This window comes from Lactuca virosa, chromosome 8, assembly GCF_052849685.1.
Source record: "Lactuca virosa cultivar CGN04683 chromosome 8, Lactuca_virosa_CGN04683_v6, whole genome shotgun sequence".
NCBI lineage: Eukaryota > Viridiplantae > Streptophyta > Magnoliopsida > Asterales > Asteraceae > Lactuca > Lactuca virosa.
Genome location: NC_136433.1, coordinates 56,105,879 through 56,122,993, shown reverse-complemented (window position 1 = coordinate 56,122,993; position 17,115 = coordinate 56,105,879). Strand labels below are relative to the sequence as shown.

The following is a 17,115-nucleotide window of genomic DNA, read 5'->3' as shown; positions in this document are numbered from 1 at the left end:
TTTTTCCCGATTTCCGATTTGTAATGACAAAGAACTACTAATCGAACACATCAATTTAGTCATGGTCGGGCCCGACACTATAAGTCAACACCAAATCATCGAGAGGCCTAATATATTGTTTTTCCCATTAGGGCAAAAAGAACAGATAAACTATGACTTATATGCTTTCACTATTTACTCATCAAATCATATACAACAATATGTTTTATAACATCAAGTTATTGATGCGTTTACATACCAACAATGCACAACCAACTTGTAAACAACAACTCATATATCTCCATTTAAATATTATAAGATATTATCGTCTCGGAATTACTCGTGATAAATTCCATGAAGTAATTCTCTGAGCGTGGGTTTATCCAATACTTAAATTCTCCATTTCAAAAGTACTCATGAATACTGCAACAAGCCATTGATATGTCTAAACCTTTATACAATCTACAATCTGATTCATGACAGTCTTAATTCACTACTTACTTCCAAAAGTATGATTGACTTTAGATGTCTGAATAATCTAATTATTCAGGAAGTAAAACATGCAAAATGAAACACAATAATAAACAATTGACAAAAGATAGTAAACAATAGTCATAAATAAATCTTCATTATTTAATCATCAAAAGTCAATTACATTTACTTTGTTACAAGTTTCTAAATACCTATCTAACCACTAAAACTAATATCATCCTTCAGACCAATGCTCCTAGCATGTTGAACGTGTTTGACACTTTGACCCTACTCAGAACCTTTGTGAGGGGATCTGCAGGATTCTCTTCTGATGATACCCACTTTACGACGAGGTGTCATTCTTCTACCCTATGTCTGATAAAAATGCTATTTTCTTTCAATATGTCTTGATCTGCCATGATCTATTGGTTCCTTTGTCAAGGAAACCGCTCCTTTATTTTCACAGTAAATTTCCATTGGCTCCTTTATGGCTGGCACAACCCCAAGGTCTTCGATGAAGTTCTTCAACCATATAGCCTCCTTCGATGCTTCGCTTGCTGCAATGTACTCTGATTCACAGGTAGAATCAGCCACCGTTTCCTGTTTGGGACTTTTCCAAGTTACCGCTCCTCCATTAAGGGTAAACACCCAACCAGATTGAGAACGGAAATTGTCTCTGTCTATCTGAAAGCTGGCGTCACTATACCCAGTAACTCTCAAGTTATCACTGCCACCAAGCACAAGGACCCAATCCTTAGTTCTTCGCAGGTACTTGAGAATGTTCTTTACTGCTATCCAATGAGCTTTACCCGAGTTTCCCTGATATCGACTAACCATGCTTAAAGCAAAAGCCATGTCAGGGCGAATACATATCATAGCATACATGATCGATCCAATGGCAGAAGCATAAGAAACTCGACTCATTTCTGCTATCTCTGCATCAGTACTCGGACACTGAGTCTTACTCAGTTTGGTATTACTCTGTATAGGCAACTCTCATTTCTTGGAATTCTCCATGCTAAAACGCTTTAGCAACTTATCCAAATATGTACTTTAACTAAGTCCAATTACTCTTTCACTCTTGTCTCTCAAAATCCTTATCCCAAGAATATAAGTAGCCGCTCCCAGGTCCTTTACAGCGGAACATTTTCCAAGCCAAGACTTAACTTCTTGCAAAGTTGGAATGTCATTTCCTATAAGAAGTATGTCATCGACATAAAATACCAAGAAGTTTACTATACTCCTACTAGCTTTGACATATACACAAGATTCATCTTCACTTCCAGAGAAACCAAACTCTTTTACTTTCTGGTCAAAGTAAAGATTCCATCTACGAGAAGCTTGTTTCAATATCTTACACACTCTATTGGGATACTTTTCATCTACAAAACCCTCTGACCGACTCATGTAAACATCCTTAGCCAACTTCTCATTAAGGAAGGCGGTTTTGACATCCATTTGCCAAATTTTATAATCATGAAATACAGTTATGGCTAGCATTACCTTAATAGATTTAATCTTAACTACTGGTGAGAAGGTCTCATCATAGTCAATCCCTGGGGTTTGAGTAAATCCCTTCGCAAACAGTCGAGATTTGAAAGTGTGTACCTTTCCATCCATGTTGGTCTTCTTCTTGAAGATCCATTTGCACCCAACTGTCTTACGACCTGGTATATTGTCAACAAAATTCCAAAATTAGTTGGCATACATGGACTTGATCTCGTTGTCCGTTGCCTCTTTCCACTTGGCAGACTCAGGGCCCGCCATGGCTTCCTTGTAGTTAGAAGTCTCATCCAAATTTACCAGCATACTATCGTTGATAAACGAATCACCTTCAGTCATTATATGAAAACCATACAACAAAGGCGGAACGCTAACCCTACTAGAACGCCTAAGAGGTAACGACTCGTCAATTGGTTCAATTGGAATTTCTTCCTCGGGTTGAGCACTAGCATTATAGAGGTTCCTTCATCGTTTGACTCTTGAATTTCTTCAAGATCATTTGTACTTCAAGATCATTTGTACTCCCACTGTCTTCTTTGCATATGATTTATCTCTCTCTCGAAAGTCTCCCATTCATGCTACACAGACCACGTTGTCATTAGGTCTGTAGAAAAAATATCCAAAGGACCTTTGTGGGTAACCGATGAAAATACATCTCTCACTTCGAGGTTTAAGCTTTTCATGAGTCTCTCATCAAACGAAAGCTTCACAACCGCAAACCTTGATCTATGTCAACGAGGGAACCTTCTTTGTCCATATCTCGTGAGGTGTTTTGGCAACCTTCTTTGTTGGGACAAGATTAAGAATATGGGTGGCAGTCTCTAAGGCATACCCCCAGAAATAGATTGGAAGTGAAGCTCGACTCATCATGGAACGAACTATGTCTAACAATGTTCGATTACGCCTCTCAGCCACACCATTAAGTTTTGGTGTCCTAGAAGGTGTCAATTGTGAAACTATTCCACATTCCTTGAGGTAGACGTGGAACTCGATACTAAGAAACTCACCGCCTTTATCGGATCTAAGCATATTTATCTTCCTGCCCAGTTGATTCTCGACTTCTTGTTTGAACTCTTTGAACTTTTCAAAGGTTTCTGACTTATGCTTGATTAAGTAGATATAGTCATATTTTCTATAATCATTGTAAAAGTCACATAGAATCAATTTACATCTCTTGTGGTGGATCTGAAGGACCCACACACATCTGTGTGTATGAGATCCAACAATCCCTCACCTCTTTCACAAGAATCAGTGAAAGGTTATTTTGACATCTTTCCAAGTAACAAGACTCGCACGTATCATCTGACCTTAAGTCAAATGATTCCAACCACTACTAGAAAAAACCCTTTAATGACACGCATTGTGTTTCATAAAAGGGTACAGATGACACGCAAATGCGTGTCAAGGAAGGCCCTGTCATAAAGGAAGACGACAAGCTTTTGCGTGTCGTAAACTTACGACACGCATTTAAGATGTGCGTTTACGACACGCATTGCATGTCAAGGAAGGCCTTGTCTAAAGTAAGACGACACGCATTTGCGTGTCGTAACCTTACGACGCGCGGTTAGGACACGCATTACGTATCATTAAAGCCCCTGTCATAAATGAAGATGGCACGTATCTGCGTGTCATAAACTTCAACAACCATTTACGATATGCATATACGACGTGCCTTTACGATACTTATTTACGCATAATACAAAAATATAGAAACAAATATATACCAAAACAATCAATTTCATCCAATAACATCATGTCAAATAATTGTAATACATTGATATTAAGGGGATCTGATTGTACATTGTTAGTAAGAGGTTTTCCCTAATTATATAACCTAATACTAGATTTCTATTAAGGGCCACCTTCTTGTTTCAGGTATCATGTCAAAAAAAAATCCTCCATATCATTGGTTTGCCACATGGTGTACTGGGCTGCTGTCCACCGGACGTGGATGGCAAGTAATGACATGAACACTAGATCTATATTCTGGTTTGCCCATTATAAGAACATGTTGCAAGACACCAACCAAAGCCATGAATGATTAGCTATAGCTATAAACACATAGATGATAACAAACATGGATAAATTTAGAAATTGTCGCTTTTTTCACATTGTCGATAGTACAAAAAGGGAAAACTTTGATAGATAAAAAGTATCAGTTGAAAATAGACCTCCTTTTTTGCATATGACCACCTTCAAAAGAGAAGTCTGACTTTTCACACTTCCTACTTCTCATATAATCTAAATCACATGACCAGTTCTTCCATGATATTGCACAATTATCTTCCAGAAATTTGACATCCAAGAAGCTAGATTTTTCTGAAAAAAAACAAGGAATCAAAGAATGGGTCATTACGAATACACCCACACAAAAAAAAGATATTGAAACATGTTACCTTAAACATACTAATGTGAAAGGTTGTAGTCTGTCCAATAAGTGTAAAAATTATACTTTTGGAATATAAATGTAATTTATTTAAAATCATGAAGTTGTATTAAAAAGATTTTACATAAGATTTAATTACTAAATTACCACATAGCCACGTCGTCCATTATTATTTCCTCGTTCAACTTGCATAGTTACACTTAAGCGGTTAATCCAACAACCCGCCACACAATCTATACAAAATATATATTCGAATACATTTTGTTATCAATTAATAGATTTAATTTAATTTAACCAGATTAATTAGCATATAAAAATTTGTAACCTTATTTATATGAAACATAACATGTGGACCCCATTAATTCCTTTTTTTAATCATTTTTTTTATTTTAACACTTGTTTTCATTTAATAAATAGGATAGGAAGATTAGTATGAAAATGGAAAATAGAAGGATATTTGAATTCTCTTCTTTTAATTATAAAAAATTACTTTGTAAATAGTTCAACAGTAAACTTATGATGAAGTTTAAGTAAATATAGGACAGCTTTATAAGTTAATTAAAACTACTTTCTGGTTTTCTATAAATAATACAGAATGAAGTTTGAATAGTTCAACAGTAAAACATAATGATGTTTAAGTAAATATAAGACTTTACAATAAAATTATCGAACTTACCAAAATTCCTCATCACATAGAAAGATCATTGTCCTGGATGAATGATGAATAATACCCATGTGATTGCAATAAGTATACAAAAAAGGTTAGGTTAGTGGTTAGGTTAAAATACAAGAAATACCAACATACTTTCATTTATTTGTTTATTATAGTTCCTATTACAACATTGTATTTTTAAAAAGTAAGATGCTATAACAAACAATTAAATGGAAGTATGTAGGTATTTCTTGAATAAAAAATAAGTATAAGAGTAGAATAACTTACATCAAATAAATGGAAGCCCCTGTATTTGTCAAGAAAGGCATGTCGCTTTCTTAAGAGAATACGGACTCAAACATTTAGAGAACAGATGCCGAATTCCCGTGTACCTTGCTAACATCAGGCCTCACCTAAAATAAATAAATAAAATTCTTATATCCATAAACCCGTCACTTTACTTTTCATAAATAAATAAATCCCACAACAATTTATACAAATCTTACCCTGTGGGCAGTTTGAACATATGGAGACTTTCTTGAAAGAGCAACATGTCCCATAAGGCAAAAAACGAAATCAATATCAGAATTTAAAAAGAATATTTGGTTGTAAATTGTAATACCTTAGTAGGAAACATTACATACCTAAATGCTAGCAGGACCCCATTAAATGAAATTAACAAGCTTTCTTTCGCCTATTCGTTGCAAACTATCATGAACCTAATAATAAAAGCATCTTACAATATCATCCATGGAAGTTTTCAGATTGCAAAATGTATGTTGACTTGACTGACCAGAGTAGGGTCAACTTCTCCCTGAATGATGTTCAGTATGGAGATATATTTTGCCTGACTGGCTTCTTTTGTCCTAGCATGTGATGAAACCATGATATTCTTTGTCTGCAAAACATAAAATTTTTTGCACCCATGAGTATGACAATCAAAGCTTCACTAAAACAACTTCTAACATTTTCTTGCCTGAAGAAGTCTTCTCATCACATCCAATACCGTGGTTTTTCGAATCATATTAGCCTACCGATAACAAGAATTTAAAGTTCACCTGGATAATAACAATAAGAATAATTATAACAAATATTTGAAAATCTTATTCTTATATACCTGGCGTTCCACTGTGAGTGGTGTATACCCTGTCATAAGAAAGTGGCATCTTGGTGTTGGGACCAAAGAAGCAAGAATAATTGACTATAGACTAAGCCGGCAGTGTGTGTTTTGTTTGAGAGAGAAAAAAACAAGTTGTAATGAGTTGTACCTTGAAGTCACCGTTGATGATCATTTCGACCATACAAAAGATAGTAGCAAACAAACACATAACCATCTGAATCTTTTTAGGAAAAAAAATGTGTGTTTAGTCTTAGGGCCTGTTTGTTTGCATCTTAATATCTCTTAATAAGGGGTAGCTCTGAATCTTTAAGATTCAGACCGTTTGTTTAACTCTTAAGTTTTGGTCTAAATCTGAATTTTAACACTTACCGAATCAGATTTGAAACTCCATCTGAAAAAATAAAAGACGCGCTATGCTCTTAACCCCAAAACACGTTCTCTCTTTCTCGCCCCCTTCTCCTCCTTCTCACCCGCTTCTTCTCCCTCACCGATCTCCAATAATCGTCCACTTCCTCCGATCTACAACACCGCCTCCGACATCAACGTCGTCTCCGACATCGTCTCCGGCAGCCAAGCCCTTCAGCTCACTCATCGACGCCGGTTCTCTTCCACCACTTTCTCCTCCTCCTCTGATTCTGTCTGCATCTATTCGGTCGGCAACGTCACCGCCGACTTCGCATCCGCCTCCGGTTGCTTCACCTGTGCCGCCTTCACCCCCGGTATCTTCTGCAGGTAACATTTTCTTTTTCTCTTGTTATGTAATTCGAGTTTAATGCTTAAAAATCTAGTGTGTTTCCCCTGTAATTCGAATATCAGAGAATCATTACTTTGAGGTTAGTTTTGGTTCAGTTTTGATTTATGATAATGTGTTGATTTCTGAAATATATGGGGTGATTTTCTGATTTTGTGTTTATTTGGTGAAATATATTGCTGAGAATGTGTTACTAGTTGCTGATTTGTTCTTTTTTATTGATAATGTGTTCCTAGTTGTTAATATAAGTTGTTGATTTTCTTCATTTGCTGAAATCTGTTGCGGATCTTGTTGTTATGTGCTGAAATGTTGTTGACATATGTTGATCTTTGAAATTTGATAATGTTGTTGATGAAATCATATGCTTTGCTTTTTTTTTTCCTAAAATATGTTAATATTTTGCTAATGAAATCATATGCTTTTTTGTTTTGCTTGATGAAATATGAATATTAGCATGTTATTGATTCACTAAATGAAAGTACAATGTTATATATTGAACAGGTGGTGTCTATTAGTGGAGGATATTTCATACCCACAAGCTTAAGGAGTTCATTAGCATTAGATTTGTTATGGATGGAGATGGTTCTAAAAGATTTCACAAATCAATGAAAGCATGAGCGTTTGGTATAATCAAGAAATGATAGTGTTATGTTTGATTTGGATTTATGTTCTGGATTTTATATGGTGTTTGTAAATTTTTTATAATTATTCAAGAAGTTGATTCGGTTATTTTATAAAAAACGTTAAATTTAGCAAAAATAACATAGAAGGGTAAAATGGTTATTTTTATAATTTAGCACTGCAATTCAGAGGTTCCAACCAAACAACATTTGAAAATTCAGATCTTAAAAATTCAGAACCTCTTAGAAATTCAGACCTCTTAAAAATTCAGCTCTTATAAATTCAGATCCTGCCAAATAGCCCCTTAGTGTCTTACAGTAAAATTGCGTCTCCATGAGCTATGAGATTCTTGGAAGAGTAAGATCCTTTAAAATTTTTGGAAGGTGCAGGTCATCCGTAGGAGAAATTGTTGTGACAAATATGTGGAAAAAGACTCTGTAACAACGTAAATTTCCAAAATAATTTTTCATTTTTAAATCATACTTTTAACCATAAAACAATATCAAAACATAATGTATCCAATGTCATCATCACAAAACATTTCCCAGAATCCCAACATAATCTCTATGAGTGTGTACTGATCATGCCGGCGCCTTCCCGCGATCCTCACTAGTACCTGAAACACATAACACACAACATGGTAAACATAAATGCTTAGTGAGTTCCCCAAAACACAACATACAACACATACGCCACTCAAGGCTACAGTACGACCCTCCGGTCGATGTGTCTCAGCGGAACCCTCCAGTCCCGTAGCTCGTTGGACCCTCTGGTCCGGTCATAGCTCGTTGGACCCTTCGGTCCGGTCTGTATCGTTGGACCCTTCGGTCCGGTCTATATCGTTGGACCCTTCGGTCCGGTCTATATCGTTGGACCCTCCGGTCCGGTCTATACAACACATAACATACATATATCACAATGCACATAATCTCATACATACACATAGCACACAAGACCCTCCGGTCTACGCATAGATACCACTCTAGGTAATGTATAGTGAGAAGACTCACCTCGGGTAACTCGGATAATCTCGCATACGAATATACTGATCTAGCCCCCCGCCTAATCACATACACAATATCCTCAAATAAATAATGGCTCTCAAAGGCTAGATTAAATCCCTTTCTACAATCCCACAGAAGGGTAAAAGACCATTTTACCCCTCCTTGACCCAAAAGTTCAAATGTTGACCAAAACCCTAAAAGTCAACGAAAGTCAACAGGAGCAGTACGCGGCGCGTACCAGCTCTTGTACGCGGGGCGTACTCCGGCGATCCAGAATCGGGATCTCGGACCCTTACGCTGCGGGTACTGAGATTTACTCCCAGCGTAAGTCTCAGTTTCAGCCTTTCTTGGATTTTGGTCTTAAACGGTTAAGACATAAGCTCAAACTCTAGATCTGACTTCTCTAATATCACTTAATCCATAAAGTCGAGACCTTTAAGCCTTTGCATGGCTGTAAAGGTCCCTAATCACTCTAACACCTTTCCTTCTTCCTCATAAAGTCTAGATCTCATGCATGGCTCAATATTCACGTCCAAGATTGGATTTTTATGAACATACAACTCATATTACCCTGAAATATGGCAGATCTAGGCCAATGGAGACCATTTGTTCATAAAGTCTCCACCTTGGGACCAAAAACCCTAACAATTGGTCCAAGAAGCACAAATCACAAATGACAAGGAAAGCTTTGAGCTTTTTACCTCAGAAAGAAGCTCCAACCTCTGTAGAACTCAGATCTACTCTTGTCCACCAACTTCTAGCTCCTAAAATGGCCTCCTCTTCTCTTTCACCACCTTGAAATGGCACTTTGAAGCTTAGAACACACACACACAAGCTAGGAACGAAGGGTAGCTCTCTATTAGGGTTTCACTCTTTGAAATGGTGGCTGAGGATAAGGCCTTAGCATTCCTTTTATAGTGCACAAGCCACAAATTAGGGTTTGCATCTGGGCCCGCTACGCCCAGCGTAACCCTGGGTACGCCCAACGTACCTAGGCGAGTCCGCGTCCAATGAAGCGCATGAGTACGCGCAACGTACTCTCCAGTACGCCCAGCGTACTCATTTGCCTTAATGTTTTCTTTAAGGGGCCAAACTTGACAACTTGGAAAAGAAGAAGGGTATAAGAGATGTACCTGAATTTCGGGATGTTACAGTTCTCCCCCACTAGAACCAAACTTCGCCCTCGAAGTCTCACGTCGTAAACAACTTTGGATGCTGCTCCCGCATCTACGACTCCGGCTCCCAAGTCAGCTCGGACCCTCTCTGATGTTGCCACTGGACCTGAACCAGGGACACCTCCTTGTTCCTCAGAACCTTGATCTTTCGATCCACAATCGCGATTGGCCTCTCAACATAATTCAGGCTCGCATCCACCTGAATGTCCTCTAGCGGTACCACTGCCGTCTCGTCGGCAATACACTTCCTCAACTGAGACACGTGGAAGGTATCATGAATCTAGCTCAACTCCGCAGGTAGCTCCAGACGATAGGCTACCTTGCCCACCCTCGCGGTCACCCTGAACGGACCAATGTACCGGGGCCCCAACTTGCCCCTCTTCCTGAATCGGATCACTCCTTTCCATGGAGATACCTTCAGGAGTACGAAGTCTCCCACCTGAAACTCAAGCTCGGATTGTCGCATATCTGCATAACTCTTCTGGCGACTCTGGGCTGTCAACAACCTCTGCCTGACCTGCTGAATCTGCTCGGTCGTCTGAAGCACTATCTCAGTGCTGCCTATCACGCGTTGCCCTACCTCTCCCCAGCAAATGGGAGTCTGACATCTCCTCCCGTACAACAACTCGAAGGGAGGCATACCAATACTCGAATGGTGGCTGTTGTTATAGGAAAACTCAGCCAACGGCAAGTACGTGTCCCAACTTCCACCGAAGTCCAACACACATGCTGGGAGCATGTCCTCAAGTGTCTGGATCGTCCGCTCACTCTGTCCGTCCGTCTGTGGGTGGTATGCAGTACTGAAATGTAGCCTCGTACCCAACTCCTCATGGAATTTCTTCCAGAACCTGGAAGTGAAACGCACATCTCGGTCCTACACGATTGAGATCGGTACTCCATGCCGCGATACCACCTCTCTCACATACAACTCTGCCAGCCTCTCCGCAGAAGAGCTCTCACTGATAGCAAGAAAATGAGCGCTCTTCGTCAGGCGGTCAACGATCACCCAAATTGTATCGACACCTCTCGCAGTCCTCGGCAATTTGGTGATAAAATCCATGGAAATTTGTTCCCACTTCCACTGGGGAATCTCAAGTGGCTGCAACTTGCCCTGCGGTCGCTGGTGCTCGGCCTTAACCCTGCGACAGGTCAAGCACCTCTCCACAAACCACGCGACATCCCTCTTCATACAGGGCCACCAATAGTCTCTCTTCAGGTCCAAATACATCTTAGTGGCCCCGGGATGGATCGAAAACCTCGATCTGTGCGCCTCCTCCATCAAAATGGTACGTGCCCCGCCCTCAAATGGCACCCAAATCCGACCCTGAAAGGTCATAAGCCCTCGGCTATCGGCAATGAACTCAGATACCTGCCCGATCACCCGTTCTCTTTTGCGGTTCTCCGGTCTCATGGCCTCTACCTGTGCCTCCCGAATGGTGTCCAACACCGAAGTCATCACCGTTAATCTCATACAAACATCTCGTATCGGGGCACTCTCCGCCCTACGACTCAAGGCATCGGCTACAACGTTAGCCTTGCCCGGGTGGTACAGGATCTCACACTCATAATCCTTTACCACATCCAACCACCTCCTCTGGTGCATGTTCAGGTTGGGCTGATCCATCAGATACTTCAAGCTCTTGTGGTCCGTGTATATGGTACACCGAACCCCATACAAATAGTGACGCCAGATCTTGAGGGCGAACACCACAACCCCAACTCCAGATCGTGAGTAGGATACCTCGTCTCATGAGGCTTCAGCTGCCTCGATGTGTATGCTATCACGTGCCCTCTCTGCATCAGCACCGCACCCAATCCCGATATCGACGCGTCACAATACACCACAAATCCTCCATCCCCTCCGGAAGGGCTAACGCTGGGGCTTCGCATAATCTCTGGCGAAGTGTCTCGAATGAGGCCTGCTGCTCCGGGCCCCAACTGAAAGACACGCCCTTCCGGGTCAACCTGGTGAGAGGAACAGCAATCTTGGAGAAATCTTTAATAAATCTCCTATAATAGCCGGCCAACCCCAGAAAACTCCTGATCTCGGTGGGGGATCTCGGCACCTCCCAACTCATCACCGCCTCAATCTTGGCCAGATCGACCAATATCCCATTCTGGTTAACGAGATGTCCCAGGAACTGGACCTCTCGTAACCAGAAATCACACTTGGAGAATTTGGCGTAAAGCCTCTCCGATCTCAGAACTCCGAGGATCTCCCTCAAATGCTCCTCATGCTGCTCTCTGGATCTCGAATACACTAATATATCATCAATGAACACGATCACCGAACGATCCAACATCGGTCTGCACACCCTGTTCATGAGATCCATGAACGCCGCCGGTGCATTGGTGAGCCCGAAAGGCATCACCACGAACTCGTAATGCCCATAACGAGTCCTGAACGCCGTCTTCTGGATATCCTCATCACACACTCTCATCTGATGATATCCCGACCTCAGATCAATCTTGGAGAACCAAGACGCTCCCTGCAACTGATCGAACAAATCATCGATCCTCGGTAAGGGGTAACGGTTCTTGACCGTTGGCTTGTTCAACTCCCGGTAATCAATGCACATCCGGTGTGAACCATCCTTTTTCTTGACAAAAAGGATCGGTGCTCCCCAAGGTGAGCTACTCGGTCTGATAAATCCTTTCCCCAACAGCTCCTAAAGCTGCGAGGATAACCCCTGCATCTCTGGTGGCGCAAGGCGATAGGGCGTCTTGGCGATAGGCGCCGCTCCCGGAACCAAATCAATGCGAAACTCCACCTGCCTCTCGGGAGGCACACCCGGCAACTCCTCGGGGAAAACGTCCGGGAACTCACGCACTATCGGCACATCATCAACAGAACTAGGCCTCTCCGCTGCTACTCGTGTGTCCATCACGTAGGCCACAAACCCACTACAGCCCTGCTGTAGACTCTGCCTCGCTCTAGCAGCCGAACAGAATGCTGACCCTGAACGGGTACCCTCATCGTACACCGTAAGAAATCCCCCACTAGGGTCTCGTATCGTCACCAACTGTCGCTCGCAGTCTATAACAGCCCCAAAACGGCTCAACCAATCCATGCCCACTATGACACACACATCCCCCATCGCAATCGGGACCAGATCAATCGGAAACTCAACACCGAAGATCTCGAGTACACATCCCCGAATCACATCCGTAGCATACACCGCTCGCTCGTCAGCTATGGAAACTCGTAGAGGTCAACTCAACGCCTCCCGCTGGATACTGATGTGCTGACTTAACGTTAACGACACAAAAGACCGACTCGCACCCGAGTCAAATAACACCAAAGCAGGTACAAAACTCACAAGAAAAGTACCTACGCATATCATAATATAAGCACAATATCTCAAACTCAGCATAAATAAATGAAAGAATACATACCAGCCACGACATCGGGCGCTGCGCGGACCTCCTCCGCTGTCAACTGGAAGGCTCTCCCACGAGCCTTTGGTGTCTCGGCCTTCGCTGGCCGGATCTCAGTAGCTCGAGTAGTAGGTGCAGATCCCTGCGCTGACCCTTGCAGTAGCTGTGGGCACTCGGCCTTCCGATGGCCGGTCTGGTTGCAATGAAAGCAAACCGTGAACCCCTTGGGGCAATCCCTCGCATAATGCCCCTCCTTTCCGCACTTGTAACACACCCCAGCTCTGCACACTCCCTCGTGGCTCTTGTCGCGCTTCCCACAAGTGCGGCCCTTCGGACCCCCAGATCTCGAGTCAGCGAGCCTTGCCCGCTTGGCTGCCGGCTGCGCCTGTGCTGGTCGACTGTCCCTCCTCTGAGACTCAGCCTCCTCCCTGACCTGAGTCTCCAGCTCAATCTCTCTCTTCCGGGTATTTGCCTGGAGCTCAGCAAATGTCCGGTATGACGAGTTCGCCACGAACTCACGGATGTCCCTCCTCAGTATGCTCAAGTACCGGCTCATACGTGCCTGCTCAGTCGACACGTGCTCAGGGCAAAACAACGCCCTCTCATGAAACATCCTCGTAATCACTGTCACAGACTCAGTTCCCTGCTTGAGGGACAAGAACTCCTGGGCTAGACGTTCCCTCTCCACAGGGGGAACATACTCATCTCGAAACATCGTGGTGAACCTCTCCCAGGTCACCGCAGTAAGCTCTGCCGTAGTGAAGTCTGCCGTCACAAACTTCCACCAGTCCTTCGCTCCCAAGCGAAGCTGGTTCAGCGCAAACCGAACCCTCAGGTGCTCCGGACACGAGCAGGTGTAGAAGCATCCCTCGGTATCAGAAATCCACCTCATTGCAGCAATCGGGTCCTGCGTCCCATCAACCTCTGGTGGCTTCGTGGTGCTGAACTCTCGGTACAGCAACGAGTCACCCCCTGCGGCCTGGCAGCAGCGACGGCTGCGGTGGCCGCAACAACAGCAACATCAGTAAGAGCAGTGTACGACTCATCAAAAGTCTCGATCAGCGTGGTCTTGATAGACCCGAACATCTCTGGTATCTCAGCTCGAATGGCCGCAGCCACCTCCTCGTGAATCAACCTACGGATCTCCTCATTACTGGTACCACTGGTACCACTGCCTCCTGGGTGGTGGCGCGTCCCAACCATGATGTCTCTGAAATGCAACACAAAAGAAATCAGAGATTCGCTCGAGTATACTCGCACTCGATACTCAACCCTACTTGTTCTTTAGTACCCTAAGGATTCTTACTTGGACTGTTCACCGATCCGGTGTTTCCAGTAGTACGGGCCCTATACTACCTTCCACAATGCATCGGTATTCACCCCAAGTCCTCCTCCTTGGATCCCAGGTCACAAGTACTCTACATCTCGCTAGCATAGGCTACCCTTCGGTAGACCTCTCATCAGCTCCTCACTGCTACCTACTCACTCTCAAGCATCTCATAGCAGCAGAAATCTTCCTAGGCTACGACATCACAAATCAGGTCACTCTAGTCCTAATATGAATACCTAGCCTACTCTAGCATGCATAACATATCATAACATATCTCGTAACACATAATGTAAGGGTATTTTGGGAAATCACCGTTCGGGCGCTGGCTGATCGTACACACTCCTTCCTTCTGTTTTTCCTCAAATTCTTTTACTTCCTTAGAAAAATTGTTTATTTCATGAAAAACTTTCTCAAATCCTCAGTTTGAGTTCAAATACACCCGAAGGTGCATCCGAATCCCTCAAACCAAGGCTCTGATACCAACTTGTAACAACGTAAATTTCCAAAACAATTTTTCATTTTTAAATCATACTTTTAACCATAAAACAATATCAAAACATAATGTATCCAATGTCATCATCACAAAACATTTCCCAAAATCTCAACATAATCTCTATGAGTGTGTACTGATCATGTCGGCGCCTTCCTGCGATCCTCACTGGTACCTGAAACACATAACACACAACTCGGTAAGCATAAATGCTTAGTGAGTTCCCCAAAATACCACATACAACACATACGCCACTCAAGGCTACAGTACGACCCTCCGGTCGATGTGTCTCAGCAGAACCCTCCAGTCCCGTAGCTCGTTGGACCCTCTGGTCCGGTCATAGCTCGTTGGACCCTTCGGTCCGGTCTGTATCGTTAGACCCTTCGGTCCGATCTATATCGTTGGACCCTTCGGTCCGGTCTATATCGTTGGACCCTCCGGTCCGGTCTATACAACACATAACATACATATATCACAATGCACATAATCGCATTCATACACATAGCACACAAGACCCTCTGGTCTACGCATAAATACCACTCTAGGTAATGTATAGTGAGAAGACTCACCTCGGGTAACTCGGATAATCTCGCACACGAATATACTGATCTAGCCCCCCGCCTAATCACATACACAATATCCTCAAATAAATAATGGCTCTCAAAGGCTAGATTAAATCCCTTTCTACAATCCCACAGAAGGGTAAAAGACCATTTTACCCCTCCTTGACCCAAAAGTCCAAATGTTGACCAAAACCCTAAAAGTCAACGAAAGTCAACAGGGGCAGTATGCGGCGCTTACCAGCTCTTGTACGTGGGGCGTACTCCGGCGATCCAGAATCGGGGTCTCGGACCCTTACGCTGCGCGTACTGAGATTTACGCCCAGCGTAAGTCTCAGTTTCAGCCTTTCTTGGATTTTGGTCTTAAACGGTTAAGACATAAGCTCAAACTCTAGATCTGACTTCTCTAAGATCACTTAATCCATAAAGTCGAGACCTTTAAGCCTTTGCATGGCTGTAAAGGTCCCTAATCACTCTAACACCTTTCCTTCTTCCTCATAAAGTCTAGATCTCATGCATGGCTCAATATTCACGTCCAAGATTGGATTTTTATGAACATACAACTCATATTACCCTGAATTATGGCAGATCTAGGCCAATGGATACCATTTGCTCATAAAGTCTCCACCTTGGGACCAAAAACCCTAACAATTGGTCCAAGAAGCACAAATCACAAATGACAAGGAAAGCTTTGAGCTTTTTACCTCAGAAAGAAGCTCCAACCTCTGTAGAACTCAGATCTACTCTTGTCCACCAACTTCTAGCTCCTAAAATGGCCTCCTCTTCTCTTTCACCACCTTGAAATGGCACTTTGAAGCTTAGAACACACACACACACAAGCTAGGAACGAAGGGTAGCTCTCTATTAGGGTTTCACTCTCTGAAATAGTGGCTGAGGATAAGGCCTTAGCATTCCTTTTATAGTGTACAAGCCACAAATTAGGGTTTGCATCTGGGCCCGCTACGCCCAGCGTAACCCTGGGTATGCCCAGCGTACCTAGGCGAGTCCGCGTCTAATTAAGCGCATGAGTACGTGCAGCGTACTCTCCAGTACGCCCAGTGTACTCATTTGCCTTAATGTTTTCTTTAAGGGGCCAAACCTGACAACTTGGAAAAGAAGAAGGGTATAAGAGATGTACCTGAATTTCGGGATGTTACAGACTCATAAGCTTCACTGGTAGCCGAAGAATAACGAGTCATCAAAATTATCTACAGATTTGAGAAGAGGAATTAAAAAACCCTCCTAGAAACCAGCCAATCAATTTATTGATGTTCTCCATTTATAAAATTTAGCAGATTAAATAGATTCAAACCATTCACAGAAATCAAGAGAAACGCTTGATCCGATAAAAAGTCAAAGACTAGTTTTGCACATACAAAGTCAACCAAATCTTCAGGTTAACAAATTGTATTCCTAAGCAACCTATTGAAGCAAGAAAAATAAATACTGAAGATGGAGTAATTTCGTGTAACAATAGAACATAAGTGACTATGAGTTCAGGAAATTGAACCTTTGGATTCGATTTGGAAAGATGATAACTCCGAAAATGAGAAGTGGGATTAGATAAATCAGAGAAAAGACCATGAGGGCATAAAAATACAAAGATGCATCCGAGTAGAACTCCGAAAACAATTGCAATGGTGATTCTAGATCCACGAATTGATTGCGACGCGTTCGTTCATCTACGACCCACAG

General features: G+C 42.5%; 1 protein-coding gene across 2 annotated transcripts; it reads right to left on the bottom strand.

Moving 5' to 3' along the window:
• Positions 1-5,015: 5,015 nt before the first annotated feature.
• LOC145134374 (tubulin gamma-3 chain-like) lies at positions 5,016-6,179 on the bottom strand. 2 transcript variants are annotated; one of them, XR_013719110.1, is made up of 7 exons: positions 6,109-6,179; positions 5,968-6,021; positions 5,785-5,889; positions 5,636-5,710; positions 5,498-5,528; positions 5,280-5,404; positions 5,016-5,048 (listed from the first exon to the last, which is right to left on the bottom strand). XR_013719110.1 is itself a non-coding variant. In XM_079069229.1 (5 exons), exons 1-4 carry the CDS (start codon positions 6,142-6,144, stop codon positions 5,657-5,659), a joined length of 249 nt encoding a protein of 82 aa, XP_078925355.1. In that variant the 5' UTR covers positions 6,145-6,179; the 3' UTR covers positions 5,496-5,524; positions 5,636-5,656. The 2 variants fall into 2 exon arrangements, 1 of the variants encoding a protein (XP_078925355.1); XM_079069229.1 differs by lacking the exons at positions 5,016-5,048; positions 5,280-5,404 and having other exon boundaries at positions 5,496-5,524.
• Positions 6,180-17,115: the final 10,936 nt, after the last annotated feature.

Bases quoted from the DNA above. Each gene is read 5' to 3' on its own strand.
- LOC145134374 (XM_079069229.1), bottom strand. From the start codon at position 6,144: ATGACAGGGTATACACCACTCACAGTGGAACGCCAG. The intron at 5,890-5,967 runs GCAAGAAAATGT...TATGTTTTGCAG, and splicing joins TGATGAGAAGACTTCTTCAG to ACAAAGAATATCATGGTTTC. The intron at 5,711-5,784 runs GTCAGTCAAGTC...TTTTATTATTAG, and splicing joins GAGAAGTTGACCCTACTCTG to GTTCATGATAGTTTGCAACG.